The sequence below is a fragment of the Aptenodytes patagonicus genome, chromosome 10, assembly GCF_965638725.1.
Source record: "Aptenodytes patagonicus chromosome 10, bAptPat1.pri.cur, whole genome shotgun sequence".
In the NCBI taxonomy this organism is placed as follows: Eukaryota; Metazoa; Chordata; class Aves; order Sphenisciformes; family Spheniscidae; genus Aptenodytes; species Aptenodytes patagonicus.
The window spans coordinates 8,858,881-8,878,962 of NC_134958.1; the positions used below are offsets into that span (position 1 = coordinate 8,858,881).

General features: G+C 42.9%; 1 protein-coding gene across 1 annotated transcript in view; it reads left to right on the forward strand.

Annotated features, from left to right (window-relative positions):
- Nucleotides 1-9,220: 9,220 nt before the first annotated feature.
- Nucleotides 9,221-20,082, forward strand: part of MCTP2 (multiple C2 and transmembrane domain containing 2) — a 107,943-nt gene continuing 97,081 nt past the window's right edge. Inside the window, exons 1-4 of the mRNA XM_076347985.1 lie at nt 9,221-9,317; nt 10,156-10,658; nt 14,675-14,737; nt 15,894-16,002. Coding sequence (XP_076204100.1) covers nt 10,185-10,658; nt 14,675-14,737; nt 15,894-16,002 — 646 coding nt within the window. The 5' untranslated portion in view covers nt 9,221-9,317; nt 10,156-10,184. The remainder of the gene's footprint in view (nt 9,318-10,155; nt 10,659-14,674; nt 14,738-15,893; nt 16,003-20,082) is intronic.

The window sequence follows — 20,082 nt, forward strand, 5'->3', positions numbered from 1 at the left end:
CGCCAGTGTAACGCCAGTGAGCCTAATTCCTACATAAAAGCTGCCTGTAACTACAGTAAGGACAAAGATGTGCAAAATGAAAGCTACAGAGCAGGTTTGTCATATAAACCAAATATCTTAGAAGAGCTGAAAATGAATTTTAAGTTACTTCATCAAGCACAAGTAAAAGAGGCATAATCCTACCTCAGCAATGCCAGTATTGCTGTTTTGGGGAGCTTTTCTGATTAGATCACTTCCAGGAATGTGCCAGAATTAACAAAACCTCAACTCTATAGTAAAGCCTGGTTATCTGAACTTATGCAGGTAAACTCCTGAACAGGCCACTTAATCTTCATCTCTGCATGGGACTGTAGCAAATTCTTATATTTTAATTTTTGACCCTTTTATTCAAACTTAAAATAGTTACTGGAATCATAGTTTGTAGTTTTCTTGATAATGATGTCAGTATTTAGGGGTTTCAGCTTTAGCAAACCGAAACCCCAGTGTTAAGACTTGGGAAGTGCCAAAGTGTAATTTCCAGTGAACATGAGTTAATTTACCAACTTCATCTGATCTTCTCAATGAGAAAATAATGGTGTAACAGAACCCGGAGACAACGTGAATATTTCTAGTGCCAGGAGGCTGAAAACTCAAATGGTGTATGGAAAGATAAACCTCAAAGCTGGTTCTCTTCTGTGAGAAATGACTGGCGTTTAGAGACACGTGCTGGCGTACATTTAGTCTCTACAATTGGAAAAAAAAAGTTTAAAGGAGTCTTTAGGTTTATGCTGCCATTTGTGTACTGAACATCTTACTGTCATGACTTCAGGGGAGCAATGTGACTGGTTTTAGTTGCATGCATTGGCTTCTTCATATTTAAAGTACTAAGTTATTGTCCAGGATGAAATCTGTTCACCAGAATCACAGCTATGAATAAGGAAGACGAAGCTCCTTTAGTCCAGGAGAAAGGCATATTGATGCATTTGTTTGCTTTTCCGTGTGTAACAGAATCTTGCTATTGCAAGTTTTACCCAGAAGTCAGGCTTAAGCAAGAGAACTTTTCTTGGCATTAGTGACTAGTTTGTATGTATCTCTTCTACATTGTTTGCTATCAGACTAGGTGTTTTGCTGCTTAACTTTATGAAGTTAGCCGTATAACTTACGGCTTATTCTTATTATCTAAACTACTGTCATCTCTAAAAGCATAGCTTATTGCTGATTGATTGTTAAAATTTCTCCTAAAATCGCCTTTCCCTCCCTTTCTGTAGCAGGTATACCATACCCTTATGGCCATTTACCCAATACAAACCCATGGCTTTCAAAATCTTTATTTTCAGGAGTTGTTCCCTAGTAATTACCTGCTCCTGCTTCAGTATTTTTCAGAGTGTATTATTCCAGGATCCTTTGTAACTGAATTCTGGAGTAGCTGAGGATCCATGAAGCCCACTAAAACGTTCATGTATTTTGAAAAAAATTACGTGGGGGAGCTTTGTGCTTAAGTTACTGTGCTTGGAACATGGATATAAGTGTGCAATAGTTCTGCATACTCACAGTTGATTTCTTGGAGATTTAAGAAATACTGTGTGTCTTCCAGCAATACTTCCCTAGAGAAACACACCAGTGACAAGGAGGGGTTTTGGTCTCCCCCCAGATAAACACTTGTTTACCGGTTATAGCCTGGAGGTCAGACACGGATTCATTGTGGCTATGAATAAGTGCCTTCTGAGGCTGAGGATCTGATGACTGCTTTGAATGCTAAATATTTGTTTTCTTCTTCATTTAAACTCCCCTATGCTTCTCCCAGGCTTTCCATTTCACTTGTGGTTGTGGAATCTGTCCATCGTCAGTCTCTGTGCTGTTGACCAGGTACAAGTTAGTTGTACCGATGGTTATGTGATAGTGCAGGAGATGGCACCGAAACCCTCAAACATTTGGCTTCACCAAGAGCTTCCCAAGGGATTTATTTATATGTGGCTTTTCCAGTCTCCCTTTCAGCTTTCTCGGTGGCAATGCGGAACACCAGATATTTAAGTGCAGTGATTTTCTGTATGGAGACTTGTGGTCCTTGCAGAAAATGAGGTGCAATTCCCTCATTCAGTGATACACTACAACACACCAACCTCTATTTTCTTTAGGGGCAGTTGCCTTCAGCCTCCTGCCTTTGTGAATTAAGAGATGGTAAAAACACTGGGTCATTTTATCTACAGATATACCCAAACCGTGTGGAGATGTTGAATATGAAAGGACATTTAATCACACAGGTCAATACAGATTCAAAGTAATCTCAACTCTCCTGTGTACCCAACTTTCACCGTGAGCTCTGGCCCTGGCACATGCCATGTTGCTGTTGGGAAGAGGAACACGCTGTAGTAAGGGAGAAAAGAGGGCAAACTAACAGCCTGCTTAGCGCAGGCTTTTGTCCTGTTCAAGTTAGCATCAGGCCATTTCTATGGATCAAAAGTGTTCTGTTGAGGCCACTTTGGTAAATTGTTGTTAAATAAAGAATCACGCAGAGCTTTTAATAGTTCTTTCCTCTGTAGTCACTGAATTTTGGTAAGTAGTGTGACAGTAATAGTAGTTATTTAAGGAGCAATGCTGGCACATGCAAAAGTAATTTGCATATAAACACAAACTTTTTTTTATTTAAATATGTGACTTAAGTGCTAGTAAAAGGCACTGGCTGATTTGGCCTCCAGTGGAAATGAGTCTCCAATTTCCTTCCTAGGTTTGTTTTCCCTGAGAGTTATGAAAAGGGATGATCTATTTCTGTGCACCTCTTGTTATAAAAATATACCTTTTGTCATGAGAGAGATGAACGATGGCTTGAAGGAGAGAGTGAGGAGGAAGGAGGCTGCAGGGCTGGATTCCCACCGGAGCTCCTCTGGATGGGCATCAGCTCCTTCAACACGTAGGTCCCTGCCTCTCTCCTGATCTTGTGTTGTCCTCATGTGAGCCCTCATAAACCTCTCCTTTTTCTATTTATTTTAGAGCTCTCCTTACCTCACTCTTACTCTGCTTGTACCTACATCTCTCCTTCCCCTTGCCGCTCATCAGCTTTCCCTCTTCCCCTGCTCCTGGAGGTGCTCTGCTCTAGGTACCATCTTTCCCAGGGATCACCTGGTGTGATTGGGAACAATGAGGCCAATTATAAAACAGACACAGTCAATGGTAAAGAAATATCCCGATTGCTGGCATGGTCTCAGCACATGGCACAGTGCCTTCCAAGGGCAGGATCTGTCACTCCAGGATCTTTCTTGGAGTCTGGTTTGACGTGCACATCATCCCCCGCGGTACAGGGCTGCAGGAAGCAGATCTTCATGCGTAGGTGTCCCTGGAGAGGTCTGATGCTCGGCAGGTGTGATTGCACTGTAAAGATCATATTTGATTGGACCAGCTTGGTGCAGTCCCATGAATTAGATCGAGAAGGCTGAAGGGGCCTTCTGGCTTGCACAGGTACAATTACAAGCTACAATATTTTGAAGGAAGCTGAAAGAGTGGAAGGAACTTGTGAAATATTTTTGTAAAAATACACCCAAAGACTTCCTCCCTCATTTCCTCCATACATACTCATCATTTTTCTTCTGCTTTAGAATGGACAGAAACAAACTGAAAGCAATACTTTTATAAGCTGGAGGCAGGTGCAGCTTTTTTTTCAGTAACTCTCACTATCAGATACTATTTTAAGGTGCTTGTTGCAGCTGGTCATTCTGTGACTTCTCATAGTTACTGTCTGCTCATAAATGTTGAGAAAAAAGCTCTCCAGATTGTGCAAAAAGTCTCTAAGGAGTCAGAGCATCCCTGTTCCTCTTGTGTGGTAAGTGGAAGATGATGTGTGCTCATTTTATGTGTTTGTGAAAGATGGAGCTCATCCCATTTCAGCCAATTAAAAAACGAAAAGCCAAGCGTGGGATTAAAAGCCCAGAGCCTAAAAATGCAGGGATCTGTAAAAAACAAACTAAAAAAACCCCAAACAAAACCCCAAAACAAAACCTACAACAACAAACCTAAAAAAAAAAAAAAGTCTTAAGATGCCTGTGTTATCTGCATATAATAAACGTGCTTTTCTTAAGCGTTGTTTTTACCGTAGATAGTATTTGTGATCTTCTGCAAGGACTGTAGATTTCTTTCAGCTTACATCAAGAAAATAAGGCTGGTTTCTTTTGGTCATCTTATTTCCATTCAAGCATTGAAGCATATAAAATTGTCTTTTATGAAGCACTTGTACTAATTTGGTTGACAGGAACAGGTCAAGTTTTTATTTTATTTTATATTTAAGTTTAGCATCCCGCTATGCTTTGCAAATGAGTCCGTAACAATAGAGCAACAGAAGAGCGGGATCTGTATCAACAGACTGGCATCATTTGAAGCCCTACAGGGAAGCTTAAGCTCAAATGCAGTGGCAAGATTTGGAAGCTGGCCAAGACGTGACCCTGCTTTTGCAGCAAGTCGCCTATGCAATGAAGACGTTAGCTACACTTCAGCAGTGTGCTCCCTTTGATGCTTGTTAGTACTAAAAATAACTCTCACACTGATTTCCCCAGGGTAATTAGCCTGTGCAGAATCGGGTTGTGATTAGACTTTTTCTGGTGCCTTATCAAATTCAAGTTCAGGTATTTACCATATGCTGTAAGACACAGCTGCAGGAAGAAAAGGCTGTCTCAGGTTCTCAATATTGTGATGTATGTATCTAATGCAGTGTCCCTTGTTAGCTTCTGTGATCGTACCCGGAGAGGAATGGCCTCGGGCCCCACCTAGGTCAGCCTTTCATTTTGGACTTGCTTTTTCCGCAAAGGAAGCGCAGCGCTTGAAAGGTGTTGGTAATCCAAGGGACATCCTGCCCATGGTAAGGTATTCCCTTTTCTTTTAAATGTTTTAAATATCATATATGAGCGTAACTGGTGCTGGGTTTGGAATGCTCCAGGAGAAACTGGTAACTCTGAACAAAGAGTTACTTTAGGATGATACTCTCTTATCTCCATGGCTGTTGATGCTTATCATAAAGCTACTGCATTTCCAGACAAGGTACTGAAATAAGCCATTGCAAAGACGGAAGTGTAGGTTTCTTTTTCTAAAGTAATTCCACTCTTAGTAATGATTCGTATTTGACTGTGTTCTAGACACAGTGATGAGAAAAACCTGGAGTACTTAGTATGGTCTGTTACAGAAATAACACCCAGCACATACAGTCGTTGTTTAGCCAGCTGAGCGCTATTTTCCTAATATCCTCCTTTTTCTCCCAGGGAGGAATGGTTTGATTTATGGCTCCTAGGGCCAGAGGGTGGAATTTATAGCAAAAAGCTAAAAGGGTGTGAAAAGAGGATCCCGGTCCCTTTCTCCCCTGCTTTCTTATCTCCTTCTTGATGTCAGCCTCGTTCCTCAGCATGCTGAATTCAGAAATTACAAATCTAAAGGGATTATACTCTTATTATAACTTTTAATAGCCAAATACTATGCTGCATAGCAGAAATGTAATTAGCTTTGCTTGTAACTTGTACAATGTCTCATGCGCTAGGTTTTTAAGCCAGTGAATCTGTGCCAAGCAGGCAGAGATTGGGGTGAACATCCTATGCCAGAACAGCCAGAATCGATAGAGGTTTTACAATGCGGGAATTTCATTAGTTCCTTCCAGTTTGAACCTCTGTTAAGATGCATGCAACTGAGGAACATCTTCCTAACAGCCTCTAATGCACGTTAGTGTTTTCAGCTGCGATGGGTTTAAATGTTGGCTAGCATTTAGTTGTAGCTGAAAACGTACTGACTGAATCAGACATTACGAAGATGGATGGCATGCAAACTGACCCAACGTTCTCACCTTAATTGGATAAGCAAATAGAGTACAATGATTGCTAGATTTATGAAAGTTGTAATAGCGGTGGTGGTGTGTTCAGTTGCATTTCTGTCTTCTTGCTGGCTTTGAGGATGCTTTTTGAAAGCGTCAGCAGGGAGCATTTCGGGGGTGCTTCAGTGAGCGTTGTGCACTTCTGGGTGTGCAGGGAACGGTTGCTTAGTGAAGAAAGACAATGTATTCCACAATTTCCAATATGTAAATCAATTTGGTTTTGTTTGCCAGTTTAGTTATATTGGGCACTCTTATAATGCTTTCAGAGCGTCTTGCAGTATTTCTCACTTGTGCCTTTTCTGGCTTCCTGACAAGACGGTAAGTGAAGTAGAATAGCAGAATGAGTTCTCTAGGCTTTCAGTGGCATTTGAAATATCTCTTACAGCCACCTGTTAGAATATCTAAAAAAAATCATTTCGCTCTAAATATTATAATGATTTAAGGGAGTAGGTAGGGAGTGCTATACTGAGAGAAACCAAAGCACATTAAAAAAAAAAATAATCCCAAGGACCATAATTAGAAGATACTTAAGGGAGGATAAAATGCTAGAAATATTTGTTTTATCAGTCAGACTGTGAGCTGTGACCAACTTTTCTGTCACTAATCCTTTCCTTCTTGTCCCTATTGCCCCCAAAAGAGGAGGAGACGGCGAAAGAAAAGGCTATAATAAAAATGACAGGTGCAATCAAAAGCGGTCTCTCTGAAGGAAGAGATTAAACTATATGGATTCTTCTGAGCATTTGAGGTTTAGCAGCATATTAAAGAGAAGGCTGAAGAAGATAGGCTAAACATTTTTTTTTTTTCTTATTACATAAAACCAAGGAGCCATTCCGTTAAATTAAAACCAACAAAGTTAAAATTGATAACAGGAAATGTTTCTCTGATTACTGTTTGCAGATTGTTGCTACAATGTGCCATTGATGCAGGGAAAGAATAAAGAGGCCAAGCTTAGACCAAGAATTTGGCAAAGTACGCTTTCCCCTGTGATTGCTTAGGGAATGTTTGGCGATGCGGTTGGCACTGAACTTCTGAGGCTGTAGAAGGAAGAGGGAAAACTTCTGGCCTGTGGAGGATAAGGAGTACATGAACAACGTGTTGGTACCAAGAACACACTTTTTACAAGCAAGGGAGAATTTCTCTCTTTAAAATTATGTGTTTCTATTGATGTTGCTCAGTATGGAAAAGAAAAGCAGAGAAAAAATGATGTAGGAAGAAAGAACAGTTGTGCATGTGAATACGTGCTGGTGTGGCACGCGGGTACCCCAGGAAGCCTGGCACCCCTGGCTCCAGCACCATGCTGGGGAGGGAGGGTGGTCTCCATCCCCGATCTTCCAGCGACCTCTCTGGGGAACAGATTTCTGGGCATGGTGGTGATGTGTTTTTTTTCTGCTTGAACTGGGGAAACGAAAAAAGTGCCAGTCTGTGGATGGCTGATGTCAGAGTGCATTTGCCCTTCAGACTGCGTTTACCCTTTTCTCAGATTAGAACAGATTGTGTGTTTATTTTTATTTCTGTATTATAACCATCATTTGGACTAATTTGTTTGTAATTACAATATTTATAAAAGAAAAGTTATAGCTGCAGCAGGAGTTGTGGGTGTAAGGGTTCAGAGGCGGAGTATGGCCAAACTCCTTGGCAATCCAGGGATGGGTTTGCTTCTTCTGTGGCCTCAGTTCAGGCAACCTGGTGCTCCTGATGCAAATATCACCACCGTGTTGCCCCAGCGTGGGAGCTGGAGTGGGAGCTGCTAGGTGGAGCCGTCCCTGCTATCTTGACCAAAACCCAAAACTTTTCCCCCAATTTTTTTTCTGTGGGTTTTTTTTTTTTTCCTTTCATTGTGATTATGCCTGGCTTCAGGACTCTGCTGATTCTTGGTTAAAGGCAGGTGGGTCTCAGAGATACAGTATGGTCCCTGGTCCCTGCACCGTCCTTGCTGAATAGGCATTTCTATTTAGCAACTGAAGGAATGTAACTGGAGAAAACATTCAGCTGGGGGAAAGTAACTGGAAAAACCTACAGGAACAAGTCTGCTGCTAGGAAACAAAACCTCAGAGCAAACAAAATAAAAATGACAGCAGTGGGTCGTCAAAATGAGAGGGGTGGAGAATAACAGGAAGGGAATAGGAAGCAGTTAAGATTCTTGGGAAGTGGATGTTGTGAGCTGGGTCCTGCCTTTACAATGCCTTTACTTCAGCAGGTTTCTGTGCATGTAGGCGAGCAAAGCAGAGAGCACTGGCAGTAGATGAGTTGTTTAAATGAGTCCCAACAGCGGTGTTTCATAATGTTTTGTGCAAATGTGTTTAGCCTGATAATTTCTGTTATTGGCCATGTGATGTAACGCTACCAAGGAGGCCTGTGGCTGCTTTGTCAAGTTTTTATTTAAAGAGGGAAGAGCCTAAGTGAAAGCGATCAGCTGATTAGAGCAAATTCAGCCACGTTTGAGCTTGCGCAGGGCATCAGCTGCTGCTCCAACATGGGCATTCCCGCCTCTCCGGTCAAATGTGTAGGGCTGGCATTTATTTCTTTTCTGCTCCCCCTGTAAGTCTGATCATCTTGCACTTCACCCCGAGTTCGGTGAGAAAAGAAAGCCCCGCCATGCCTTTGTGTGCCTCAAGTCTCCCTCTGTGAGATTCAGAAAGTTGTTTTTGCTTCTCAGTGATGCTGTGAGGTGAAAAAAGTAATTTCAGTTTGTCCACGTGCGCTTTGATACTGGGTCTGACGTCTGGAGAGAGAGGTGAAAATACTGTGTTAAGCTGATATACTAGCACGTGTTCCTATTTGGGCAAAATTTGTTACTGCTTTGTGAATGCATGTAATGCCATTAAAGCTTATTATTTTTTGTGTGGAATATAATAATGCTGATATTAATCATTTATATACCAATATAAATGGGGGGAGGATTGTGCAGCTTTAGTTATGTAGTAATACAGTTAAAGCATTTTTGTAGATGCCTGAAGACTCTGCAAGTATGGTGGGGTGAGTCATAAAATTATTTCAGTAAGTTATTAAGTAACTGGCTATACAACCTCATTCAAATTAATAAATGTTTCTTTGAAAGCAGACAGTGATTTCTCTGTCTGGATTAATCCAACAGTTGTATTTCTATTGCCTGTTCAGGTGTTTTCCCTAGTGATCAGGAAAACAGTGGGAGAAGTAATTTTTGGTCAACTATGCAATTGTTAGAACGTAAATATGCTGAGTTTTGGAAGCAGCAGTCATGTAGTTAATGGGTATGCATTTCTAAGGACATAGGTATATACTGTAACCTCTGTGTTACAGTATATACACACTGTGTGCGTGTCTTTGGGACTGTAAAGAAGTAAATCTGCAGGTTTCATAAGCTTTTTTCTTAATGAGTTTTGATGATGATTTGACTGTCTCTGCTTCACAGAATAAGGATGATTGCTCGCTCAGCTGTTAGCTGTGAAAGACACTGTCCGTGAGGATATTCCTGTGCGCAGAGGTGTCCATTTGACCGCTCCCTTACGATGCAGATACAGTAGGTGATTTTGTTTTGGCTCTTTTCTTCTTGTCCCTCCCTACTGTATAAATGCTCGGTATGAATCAACTCAGACAAGAGTCCACCAGTAGGTTTTAAAAATCTTTAAGTGATCCATCCGTCCTTTTTTGCCCTCATTTTTCTCTCAGTTGCCTTCTTTATGAGGAAGATTAATTCTGCAGCGGCAACTTTCACTTGCAGTGGGTTAACATGAGGGAGTGTTTTGGGGTTTCAGCTGGGATTTCTCATGTCGCATGTGTCCTCTTCAGCCTCAGCCACTTAGTTTGTGGAGCTGTTTTTCGTGTTGTGCTTGTCCACTAACATGTTGTGTAAGAATCTATGTAGCCTAGGAAATAGCCAAAAAAACCCCTACATGGGCTGGAAAAGCATCAGCAGAAACTACGGTGCCAGCTTTGCCAGCATTTTTCGTGTGCTAGCATTATCGCGATTTGACTGCCATGAGTAAGTTTTGTACAGAAACAGTTTCAGATTTGATAAATCTCAAATTTTCGCAAATCGAGACTTGGCAGAGGAAGAAATACAATGTCTCCTCTTAGCAATCATAAAGTAGTGGGCAGACATTGCATTTTAGTGTAGGATTAAATACTTGTTCTGGCTGTTTTCCTCCTGAATAATCAAACTTACCCACCAGATTGTATTTGGAAGCACTTGCTAATGCGGCATGCTTTGTTTTAACTGTTGAGGAAAATGACTGAAAGTTTCAAGATGAGACAACATGAATCATAATCTTCAGCGGCTGTTCACTTTCGTGATTGACTTGCCTTCTTCCCACGTTCCTTTTAGTCACCCTGGGAATTGCTAAACCTGTTTTGTGCAGGAGGCATTGCTGAGATTCCCCTTGCAGCAATGGACTTGGATAAACCATCCGTCTGGGGATCCCTGAAGCAGAAAACTAGACCATTCCTGCAAAACCTAAGCGTGAAGAAGACAAAGAAGAGATCTAGCAAAATGGTGGAGAGGAAGGTCCGCTCCTTGGACCGATGCCTCAGTGTGTCGGTGCCTGACATGCTGGAGGTGGAGACTCTTATGGAAGAAGAAATGACTTATTCAAGTACTCAGGTGTTGTCGAGCTGCTCCCCCAAGAGCTTCTCCAGGTCTGTGGTGTCCCTGAAAAGCAGAAGCACTTCAGTGAGGCCAGCCGGAGAGGACTGGCCGTGGGCGCCGCAGCAGGCGACACGCATGGAGGTGACGGTCACCCAGCCGGACGCGCAAGTCGCGGGCAGCCCCATGTCCCAGGAGAAGAGGAGATCCAGCAGTGACCTCTTTGAGCTGCTGCAGAGTGCCCGCCTGAGCGCTGCCCTGTCTGACGAGGGGGCAGAGGTAGGTGCTTGGGCATCAGCCGGGCTCAGTGGCCGCCCTGGGCTCGTCGTGCTTCTCCTTAATTGTCTGGGTTATAAAGGGATGGAGGAGGGGGCCCTATTAAAGGAATGAATGGGGGGGATAAAAATAAGCATAAACCATACATGATAAATAAATTATTGGAGACTAATTCAGATATCCTTTCTGTCAATCTGGAGCTGCAATATAACCCCACTCCATTTTTTTTTTTTATTTTGGCAAGGTTATGATACTTCAGATTTTTCAGAGTTGTTGGAATTGCTTGCTTAAGTCAAAAGTTCTTGCAGCCCTCTGAGCTCTGAAACGTGCTGCTGATACATTTGCCGTAGTATTCTTTTTAGTTAATATAGCTTTATCAGGATTGCTGTATAGCCAAATCAACTTACCATCCATCCACTCAATATCCAGCTGAAGGCAAGAGGTGAGAAATGACAGGTGAGCAAGGTGAGCTCCACCTGTACCTGGAATTAATCAAAATAAGCATGATGGAGTATAGTGAACATGTAGTGTTGTGCTCAGGGCTGTCCTTTGGGTTTGCGTTGTGATTAATTAGAGGTGCAAAATCAAAAAGCTTCCTCTGCATTCCCCATCTTGTCCTCTTTCTTCCCTTTCCACCCCCCTTTGCGGTAAGTACTTCTGTGGCTGGACAATACTGTCCCATGTACAGGAGGATCTGAGTCCAATGCGCTTCAAATCTGACATGAAACAGTAATTCCTGCCTGGCCTGAGCAAAGTGGGGGAATCCTGTGGAGTTGCATGATGGCTTTGTAATATAGACAGCAGGTGAAGATTGTGGCTGCATGAAACACCAAAGTTAATCCTAAATCCTGCTTTGACTTTGGGCAAACTAAGTCCTTCAGGAGAAGGAGGTACCTGTATAGTGATGGAATAGCTTAACTTCAAGTTTCCTCCAGACGCACAGTCTGAGTCTGGCTTATTCTCTGCAGCATTTAAATCTTTCCCAAATTGTGTATTTGTATATGTGCTTGTGTGTGCAAATCATTTTGTACTTACTTTTATACCAAATCATCTTGCTATGTTGAATATCCTACCTTCCTTCCTATAATCTGCTTCCAATTACAACTTCTAAATGCAGATTTTTTTTTCTAAAAAATACATAGCAGAGTGAAGCAGAGAAAAGTAGAAATAGATAAGGAATATTGAATTTAATTCAATAATTTAATATTTTAATAATTTAATTATTTTTAAGTTGAATTTGGTAAACCCCTCAATATTCAGCTTTTCATGTACCTCATTGAACAGCTACAAAATTTGTACTCTGTGTGCCTTGGATGGGGACGCTTTATTGCAGAGGTTATTGGTCTCCTAATACTGGGTGGGGTTGCTGTGAGGAGCACGACAGTAGCTCGCGTCGTTCTTTTGTGGGCATTATTCACTGATCAGCACCTCAGAAGGCAGGCAGATCCCTGGAACAAAACAAACTAAAAAAAAAAAAAGCAAAAATGTAGGTTGAGCTTTTTTCCCCCTGAATTGTTTCTCACATGCCACCTACTCATTTCCTGGTTATCTTTGGTCACCCAATATCATCAGATACTTTCCGAGCCTCATGCATGAGCTCAGTGTGGGCTTGTGGTTTTTTACACTCGTCTAAACTGTCAGTACAGAGCTGTCAGTGCTCGGAGCGTACCATCTTCAGTAAAGGCTCTTGCCACAGGTACCGTATTTCCATTTGCTAAGAGGTTTACTTTCTGTTCTCTACTGCAGCCCAGCTAGGCAAATTTGAAGGGTGAAGAAGCGACCGAAGTTGCATTGAACCCCTCCCTGATTGATTCAGGTTGCAAAGGGCACTGTTAGTGCCACTTTTTGCAGTGGGGTTTTGTCCGTGGTCACGTGTCATTGCTGAAGTGCTCTAACACCACTTACTACTTCGTCTTCTTACTAACACCTTGCAGTGAGTCACTGGCAACCCAAAGCCAGTCCCATTGCTGATGCACTCAAGTGCCTTTGTATTTTGAATCATTCTTCCACAGAAAACAAGAGATAGAGGTTGTAGATCTTGTCAGGAGGAACATTTGATTTGATTTTTTTAATATATATTTTTTCATATATATACACACTCTGGTTTGATTGTTTTTACACAGATACATTTGGGACTATGACGTGCTTGGTGGATGTGGCCACATCTGTTTATACTTTAAAGTTCAGAAATGTCACTGTAGTTAGATAAAAATCAAGATTTCGGGACCATATTTTCAGTGAGGCTTTTGTCTGTAGTCAGTGATCTTATTGCAATTAGGTACCTAGAATGATAGCAATTTACGTTATATGGAGCTAAAATGAAAAACCAAGCTTTTTTTATTTAAAAATTATAATCTTTGTTCAAAATCTGTCCATGTAATGCAAGTAAACAGAAAGCAAGACAAAATCATAACTTTGAGAGTAACTTTTTTATTATTAGTTCTATCAAGCTCGCAGAGAGGGTACTTTTTTATTATGTTCTTTGATTCTGTGTGTACACCATGTAAAACAAGCTGTAAAGAGAAACCATTATCAGTGCCAATGATGGTGCCTGAAAGAGATTCCTGTGAAGCCAGACACTACGAGAAATATTAGGCTTAATGCACATAAGTGAGATTTTATGCATACTAGTCGGGAAATTCAAAGTTAGGGTTCCCCTAGCAGCTGTAACTCAGCTCTGTTGTGCGAGAAAACTCTTCTGCTGCTCTTTATAATGATAATTTTTCTACTTTTAATGTGTTTTTGCAAGGTGGCCAAGTTACGATTACTGTGGGAACCATAATGTTAAATTTCATCTGTCATGCAAGTGAAATTTTACTTGCAATGCTGGATTACTGTACTTCCTGATACGTAATATATGTATTTGGGGGTAGGAGGAGGAGAATTACACAAAAGTGTATTTATTTATTTCAGCATATCAATATCTCTAAGATTTATGACCTGTGGTGCAGGAGCTGGTTCTTTTTTTATGTTTGTATGGTGCTCCATACAACGCAGCTCTCATCTGAGAGATTTGGATGTTACCATGCTGCACATAATAACATTTTTCACATGAGGATTGAATTCCATCTTGTGTGCATTTCTGTAGACTGAGGTTATTCTTAGCATAAATCTTTGTATTTGAATGGGCTGTGATTGCTCTGCATTAGACCAAAAGAGTGGCCCAGGCACGTAGGTCCTCTTCAGCTAAATGATGATCATAGGCTGTTCTAGCAGTCAAAATAGCATCCGAGGTGTCTTGACCGATGAATCCCTTCTGTGTGTCCGGACAGTCTAGATGCTGTGCCACCGTATCCTCAAGTTTTCGGAAGAGTCAGTATTTAGGAAGAAATGTTTGACTTCCTCTCCTATGCTGGGCACTAGATAAAAATCCTTTGGATCTTCCAGTTACTGCAGAAAGTGGGGGGAAGTACATGTCCAACATCTTTTTTCCCTTTCTCTTTGGCCATTTCTTTCTAACTTTTCCCCTGAGCCTTTTTTTTTCCAAAAAAAACCTTCTGGACCTTGTCTTTTGGGTGATGGAGAAATTGTAGTCAAGTGAGAGAGCAGCCGGCTCTGCAACCCCAGGACATTGCTGCTGCTGCTCCCACTTCTGGCATTTTTTTATTTCATCTTAGCGAGGACACTTGGAGATTCAACAAATAAAATTCTGCTCAGGAATAGGGGTCAGCGTTGCAATGCTGACTGATAAGTCACCAGATGCAATAACCTTCAGGCATCAGGAGAGTTTGTGGTAAGGACTTTCAGCACTGAAAGCACAGGTCTCTACTGGGGAGGAGAAGATTTTGTCCAATAGCTGGAAGCAGGCACTTATTTTTTTTAGATTAAACTCAAGAGACTTAAGTGCAGTTACTGTAAAACAGGAAAAAGAAATATCTGAATTATGGAGGGGAAGGTTCTGTAAGCAGAAAAGAATTTCACTGGTTACACATATGTATGAGTACTTTCTTGACTGATACTAGGAGTATTTTCTTGATCCCTATATTACTGTTGTCTAATTAATTTATCTTTTTTTATAGTACCCTTGTGGAGAAATGGATCTAGACTCTTCCATATCGTCTCAAATTTTTGATGATCAGATGGTAAGTCCTTTCATTTTAAAGCATTTTGAAACTTCATCAGAAGGACAATTTTTTTTTTTTAGGTTTAGGTTCTTTGCTTCGTACAAATTTAAAAACCCAGCAGGTGAAGAAGCCTTCTATAGATTTCTCTGGTGTGGTGGTTTTGGTTTGGGGTTTTTGTTTGTTTAGTGGGTGGGTTTTGTTTTTGTTGTTGGCTTTTTTTTTTTAGTAGTGCAAAGCAGTTGCTAATGTTTTAAATAGACCCAAATGTTCTGGATTTTTTTTAAAGTATTCTATAATTTCTATGTTGTACTGGTAACTGATGAAAGAATCAGCATAAATATTCAACTAGCATCCCAGGAACAAACTGGATTAAAATAAAGACAGCAGATACCTTAACATGGCTGTAGGGTTTGACGGACAACAGAAACGGTTTTAGGGCGGTGCAAAAAGTCATTGGCAGTTCTGACACGTGGTCTTCTCATGTAAAGCATATTTGCCTATTCCGGATGAACTTCTCTACCTTTGCCCTCTGATAACCTCTCAAGTGCTGTCCAGAGGCTGTTTTCACAGCTGATGCACATGCCGGCTGGATGCTGCTGCTGCTGAGGTGTGTAACCCTGGCAGCATCTGTGATGAACAAGAATCCTCTCGAGTTTGCTACTGCAAAACCTCACAACTAGCATTACCCACTGCTGCATTTCTCTCTTTTAGAACTGTATAAAGAAATGCTGTCCTCTCAGTAGCTATGTGAAACGTGTACTTCCTCATGAGGTTATCAGATGAGTACGAATGGAGTCGATGATCCTTATGTGGGTCCCTTCCAACTTGAGATATTCTATGAATGCACAAGAAACAGCTAGAAAAAAAAAATGCAGTAAGTTGGTAGGATTTGGAAAACCTGTGCATGCATTTATGATTGTTAATATTACCACTCATTTTCAGGTTTAATCCTCCTTGTGTTACCTCTTGCTTTGTTGAACGTACCTGATGCTGACAATTAGCTATTTGCATAATGAAACAAAGCCTGGGAAAGAAATCTTTTTTTTCTTTCTGTAAAAGGTTGCCCTAAGGAAAGATGAGAACTTTGTCTCTGCAAAACCGAGAGAACACCTGCTTCATTCATGGTCTGCTTCAGGAGGTGTGCAATGGTGACTGATTTCTTTGTTCTCCTTAGGCTCTAGAGGAAGCAAATGATTGCTTGAGTGACCTGCCCAGCCCCTTTGCCTACCTGCTGACCATCCACCTGAAGGAAGGCCGGAACCTGGTTATCAGAGATCGCTGTGGTGAGCCCCACCTTTCAGCTGATTTCTTTTAAAATTCACATGGCTCTCCTTTCACTGACTTCAGTTTGGCAGCAGCTGGCTTCTTAATTCTGATGCAACAAGTCATTGACTTGTGTCCCTTGCCCGGGTGGGAGCGCTCGACGACTGGGTTTATCCACCTTAGGTACACAGGGGAGGGAGCTGCCCTCTGCTTGCTGCTCCTCCTGGCTGACTGCACAGCTGCAAAGCACCTCCTTGGCTGGCCTTAGCATCTGTACCTATTCAGGAACTGCAGAGTGATTAACCTTGAGAAATTCTATTTGAGATTTAAAAAAAAAAAAGGGCCAAAGAATATTTTGAAATTTATTAAATGATGGAGCTTCTCTAGGAGTGCTTTCTGGGTTATCTGCAAAGATTTTAATAAAAGGAAAACCGTGGGAGCAGGGCTTGTAAGCCAACCATCCCCTCTCTAATCTGGGATGCAACCTAAGGAGGACAAAAAAAAAAAATACAAACAATGTTATCAAACAAATTAGAAAAGATTTAGGGAATTCCTGGAAAAACTGTGTGAAAGTGCCTACTGCTAGCCTGGCTCTTTTTCCAGCTGTTGCAACACGGAGTAAAAGTGCTTATAAGCAGGCAGTTGGTACTTTCTCCGCTTGCTGCAGAGGGAAGAACTGTCCTGCTGGAGGCTCTGTGGAGGCTTGTAGGGCTCTGCAGCAGCAGCAGCTTCAGGACCTTTGATCTGAACCTGTCAGAGAGCTCTTCATACGTCCAGTCTTTCTGCATTTTAGATTTATTCTTTATTTCATATTTTTTTTTCTGCATGTGGAAACAGTTCTAATACTTTTGCATTGCGAAATGTATGAGCAATTTCTCTCTTCCGAGATGAAGCAATAGGGTTTATTCATACAGTTTTAAAGAAAATAAGCTTGCACAGCTTGAAGGCCTGTGAAGGTTTGCATCTGGAGGGACCTGTATGGATTTAGAAACCTTCTTGCATGGGGTGCTTGTTGTTGGGATTTCCCGTATCTATTATCTCAGTTAACTTTTTCCATGCTGGTTTTTCATGTCTTCACCAAACAGTAACTCTTGGCCAAGTGTATGCTTGTTTTTGCTCCCAGCTTTTGGAAGGAGTGAATGAATACTTAGATTAAGATCTTCACTCTTTAAACAGAAGCATGTGTTTCCTAACAGTGTAGCAGTTCATCAGATTTACTAGCAAGCTGCACAAGCCAGGACACATCCAGCTGCTTGTATGGAAAAGATGCTATAAATCATAGAATCATAGAATAGAATGGTTTGGGTTGGAAGGGATCTTAAAGATCATCTAGTTCCAACCCCGCTGCCATGGGCAGGGACACCTTCCACTAGACCAGGTTGCTCAGAGCCCCGTCCAGCCTGGCCTTGAACACTTCCAGGAATGGGGCACCCACAACTTCTTTGGGCAACCTGTTCCAGTGCCTCCCCACCCTCATAGTGAAGAATTTCTTCCTTTATATCTAATCTAAATCTCCCCTCTTTCAGTTTAAAGCCATTACCCCTCGTCCTATCACTACGTGCCCTTGTAAAAAGTACCTCTCCAGCTTTCTTGTGGGCCCCCTTCAGGTACTGGAAGGCTGCAATAAAGTCTTCCCAGAGCCTTCTCTTCTCCAGGCTGAACAACCCCAACTCTCTCAGCCTGTCCTCATAGGAGAGGTGCTCCAGCCCTCTGATCATCTTCGTGGCCCTCCTCTGGACTCACTCCAACAGGTCCATGTCCTTCTTATGTTGGGGGCCCCAGAGCTGGACGCAGTACTCCAGGTGGGGTCTCACCAGAGCAGAGTAGAGGGGCAGAATAACCTCCCTCGACCTGCTGGCCACGCTTCTTTTGATGCAGCCCAGGATATGGCTGGCTTTCTGGGCTGCAAGCGCACATTGCTGGGTCATGTTGAGCTTCTCATCATCCAACACCCCCAAGTCCTTCTCAGGGCTGCTCTCAATCCGTTCTCCGCCCAGCCTGTATTTGTGCTTGGGATTGCCCCCACCCATGTGCAGGACCTTGCACTTGGCCTTGTTGAACTTCATGAGGTTCGCACGGGCCCACCTCTCAAGCCTGTCAAAGTCCCTCTGGACGGTATCCCTTCCCTCCAGCATGTCGACTGCACCGCACAGCTTGGTGCTGTCGGTAAACTTGCTGAGGGTGCACTCGATCCCACTGGCCATGTCACCGACAAAGATGTTAAACAGCGCTGGTCCCAATACCAACCCCTGAGGAACGCCACTCGTCACTGGTCTCCACTTGGACATCAAGCTGTTGACTGCCTTGATGAGTAATTCCAGCATAGTAGTATTTCTAAAGAAGACAAAGCATAGTTTGCTCTAGGCTGTGTTTTGTTGCGTAAGAAAGCAAATGCTTGTCTTAGTGAAGCATTGGACAACACAGTGAAGCAACATAAGCAAGGGGGAAAAAAAGCTTTTTTGATGGGTCTCTGTTGCTTTGTGGCAAATGACCACTCATTTAGTAAACTAAGTATGTGAGGTGGTGCTTCATTCAATAAAGTTCCTGCTTTTTTTGCACAGACAGTGGGAGGGGGGGGAAACAATGACTTAATGATTATTCTTCAGTCACCATCATGTGGTGGCTCCTTAAAAAAAGCATGCTGCTGGTGCCCTGATGCACATCTTTATAGGTCTCTGCTGTCATACTCGTTACTTAGGATCTTTGCGTGATGCTCAGGCCTGACCTGCAACCACTGTGCTTTTTGCGGTGTGCTTTTAAAAGCAGGAAGTTGTAAGCTTTGCTCATCTCTCCAACATGAGAAAACCTCAGAGAAAACTTGTGGGCTGGGAGAATGTGACTTCCCTCTTCTCCCCCCATCACGACGCCGGATACAGCTGCTGCGCTGGGGTATACCAGCCTGCTCCGAATAATCTGAATATAGGAACATGTTGTCCGCAGCCAGCGTATCCTGCGAGTCAGACTGCGGCTTGGGCTGAAGGCCAAGTCGTCCTCATTCATGTCTTAGAACAGCAAACCTCTGGAGCTAACCAGGCAATGCTGGCTGACGCAGCCGGGAGAGGATTTCAGTCCCTCTTCCCCATGGTTTTCTGTGTGCAGCGAGGCCCTGGAGCTCTCCAGTGGGTAACGCTGAGCTGCTGGTTCTGTGTTGTGTGTGCTGGAGCTTGAAACCTCCTCTGGTCAGCCTTGTGCGAGCAACTGCAGAGGCGCTCTGGGTAGGCAGGAGTGGTGGCAGGGTGTCAGAGTCCGTGGGTAGGAGTAGCAATGTCCTGCTTTTACTGAAATGAAGTGGTCACACCCAGCAGTAACTGCTTGAAGTAACAACTTCACTGATGGAAACTAACTCCAAATACTGAGTATGCGATACGCTAAATGACAATGTTCATGTGAAAACCACAGAGCCTGAGTGAAGGGTGTATGCCAGCATCTTTAGCCTAAATCAGGTTCAACATAAGTTTTGTAAATTTCCCAAATTTTAATATTTGGTTATTATGATACCAGCAATTGCTCTAAAAAAAAAAAAAGTCTCTCAGCAGTCATTCAAACCCATCGGTTTACATTTTTTGGGGGGTGAAGTTCTGTATCTACTCACAAGATAGTGTCGCTGGAGCCTGGCCTCCTACCCTCTTCTCAGGCGTGCACCTTTCCCCTCCGTTTTAACTTAGGACTTTTTAAAGAGCCCGAGCCGGAGGGAAGCAGCCCCACGCCGCGTGTTCTCGCTGCCCTCTCGCGGCCGTTCCCCGCGCTGCCGGGGCGAGCGGGGGGAGAGGCGGGGGTCCCACGGCCCCCCCCCCGCCCCGCTCAGCCGCCGGCCTCGTCCGCTGCCGTAGATGCCGCAGCTTCAGGGCCGGGCGAGGGTGCTGCGGGTTCCACGTTCGGCTCTACAGCAACTTTCGGTGCGAGAAGCGATGAACAAGATGTAGCTGAAATTCGAGCGGACGGGGTAAAGTCTCTGGTACTGGCGTTCAGTCTTTGCTTCCGCCCATGTTTTGTCCCAGCGGAAGAAGTATATCTCTGTCTGCGTAGGTAAGTATATAAAGATAAATCTAAGGTGTGTGACAAAGGAGAAGTATTTCTGCCATCGGAAACAGCTGTTGCTG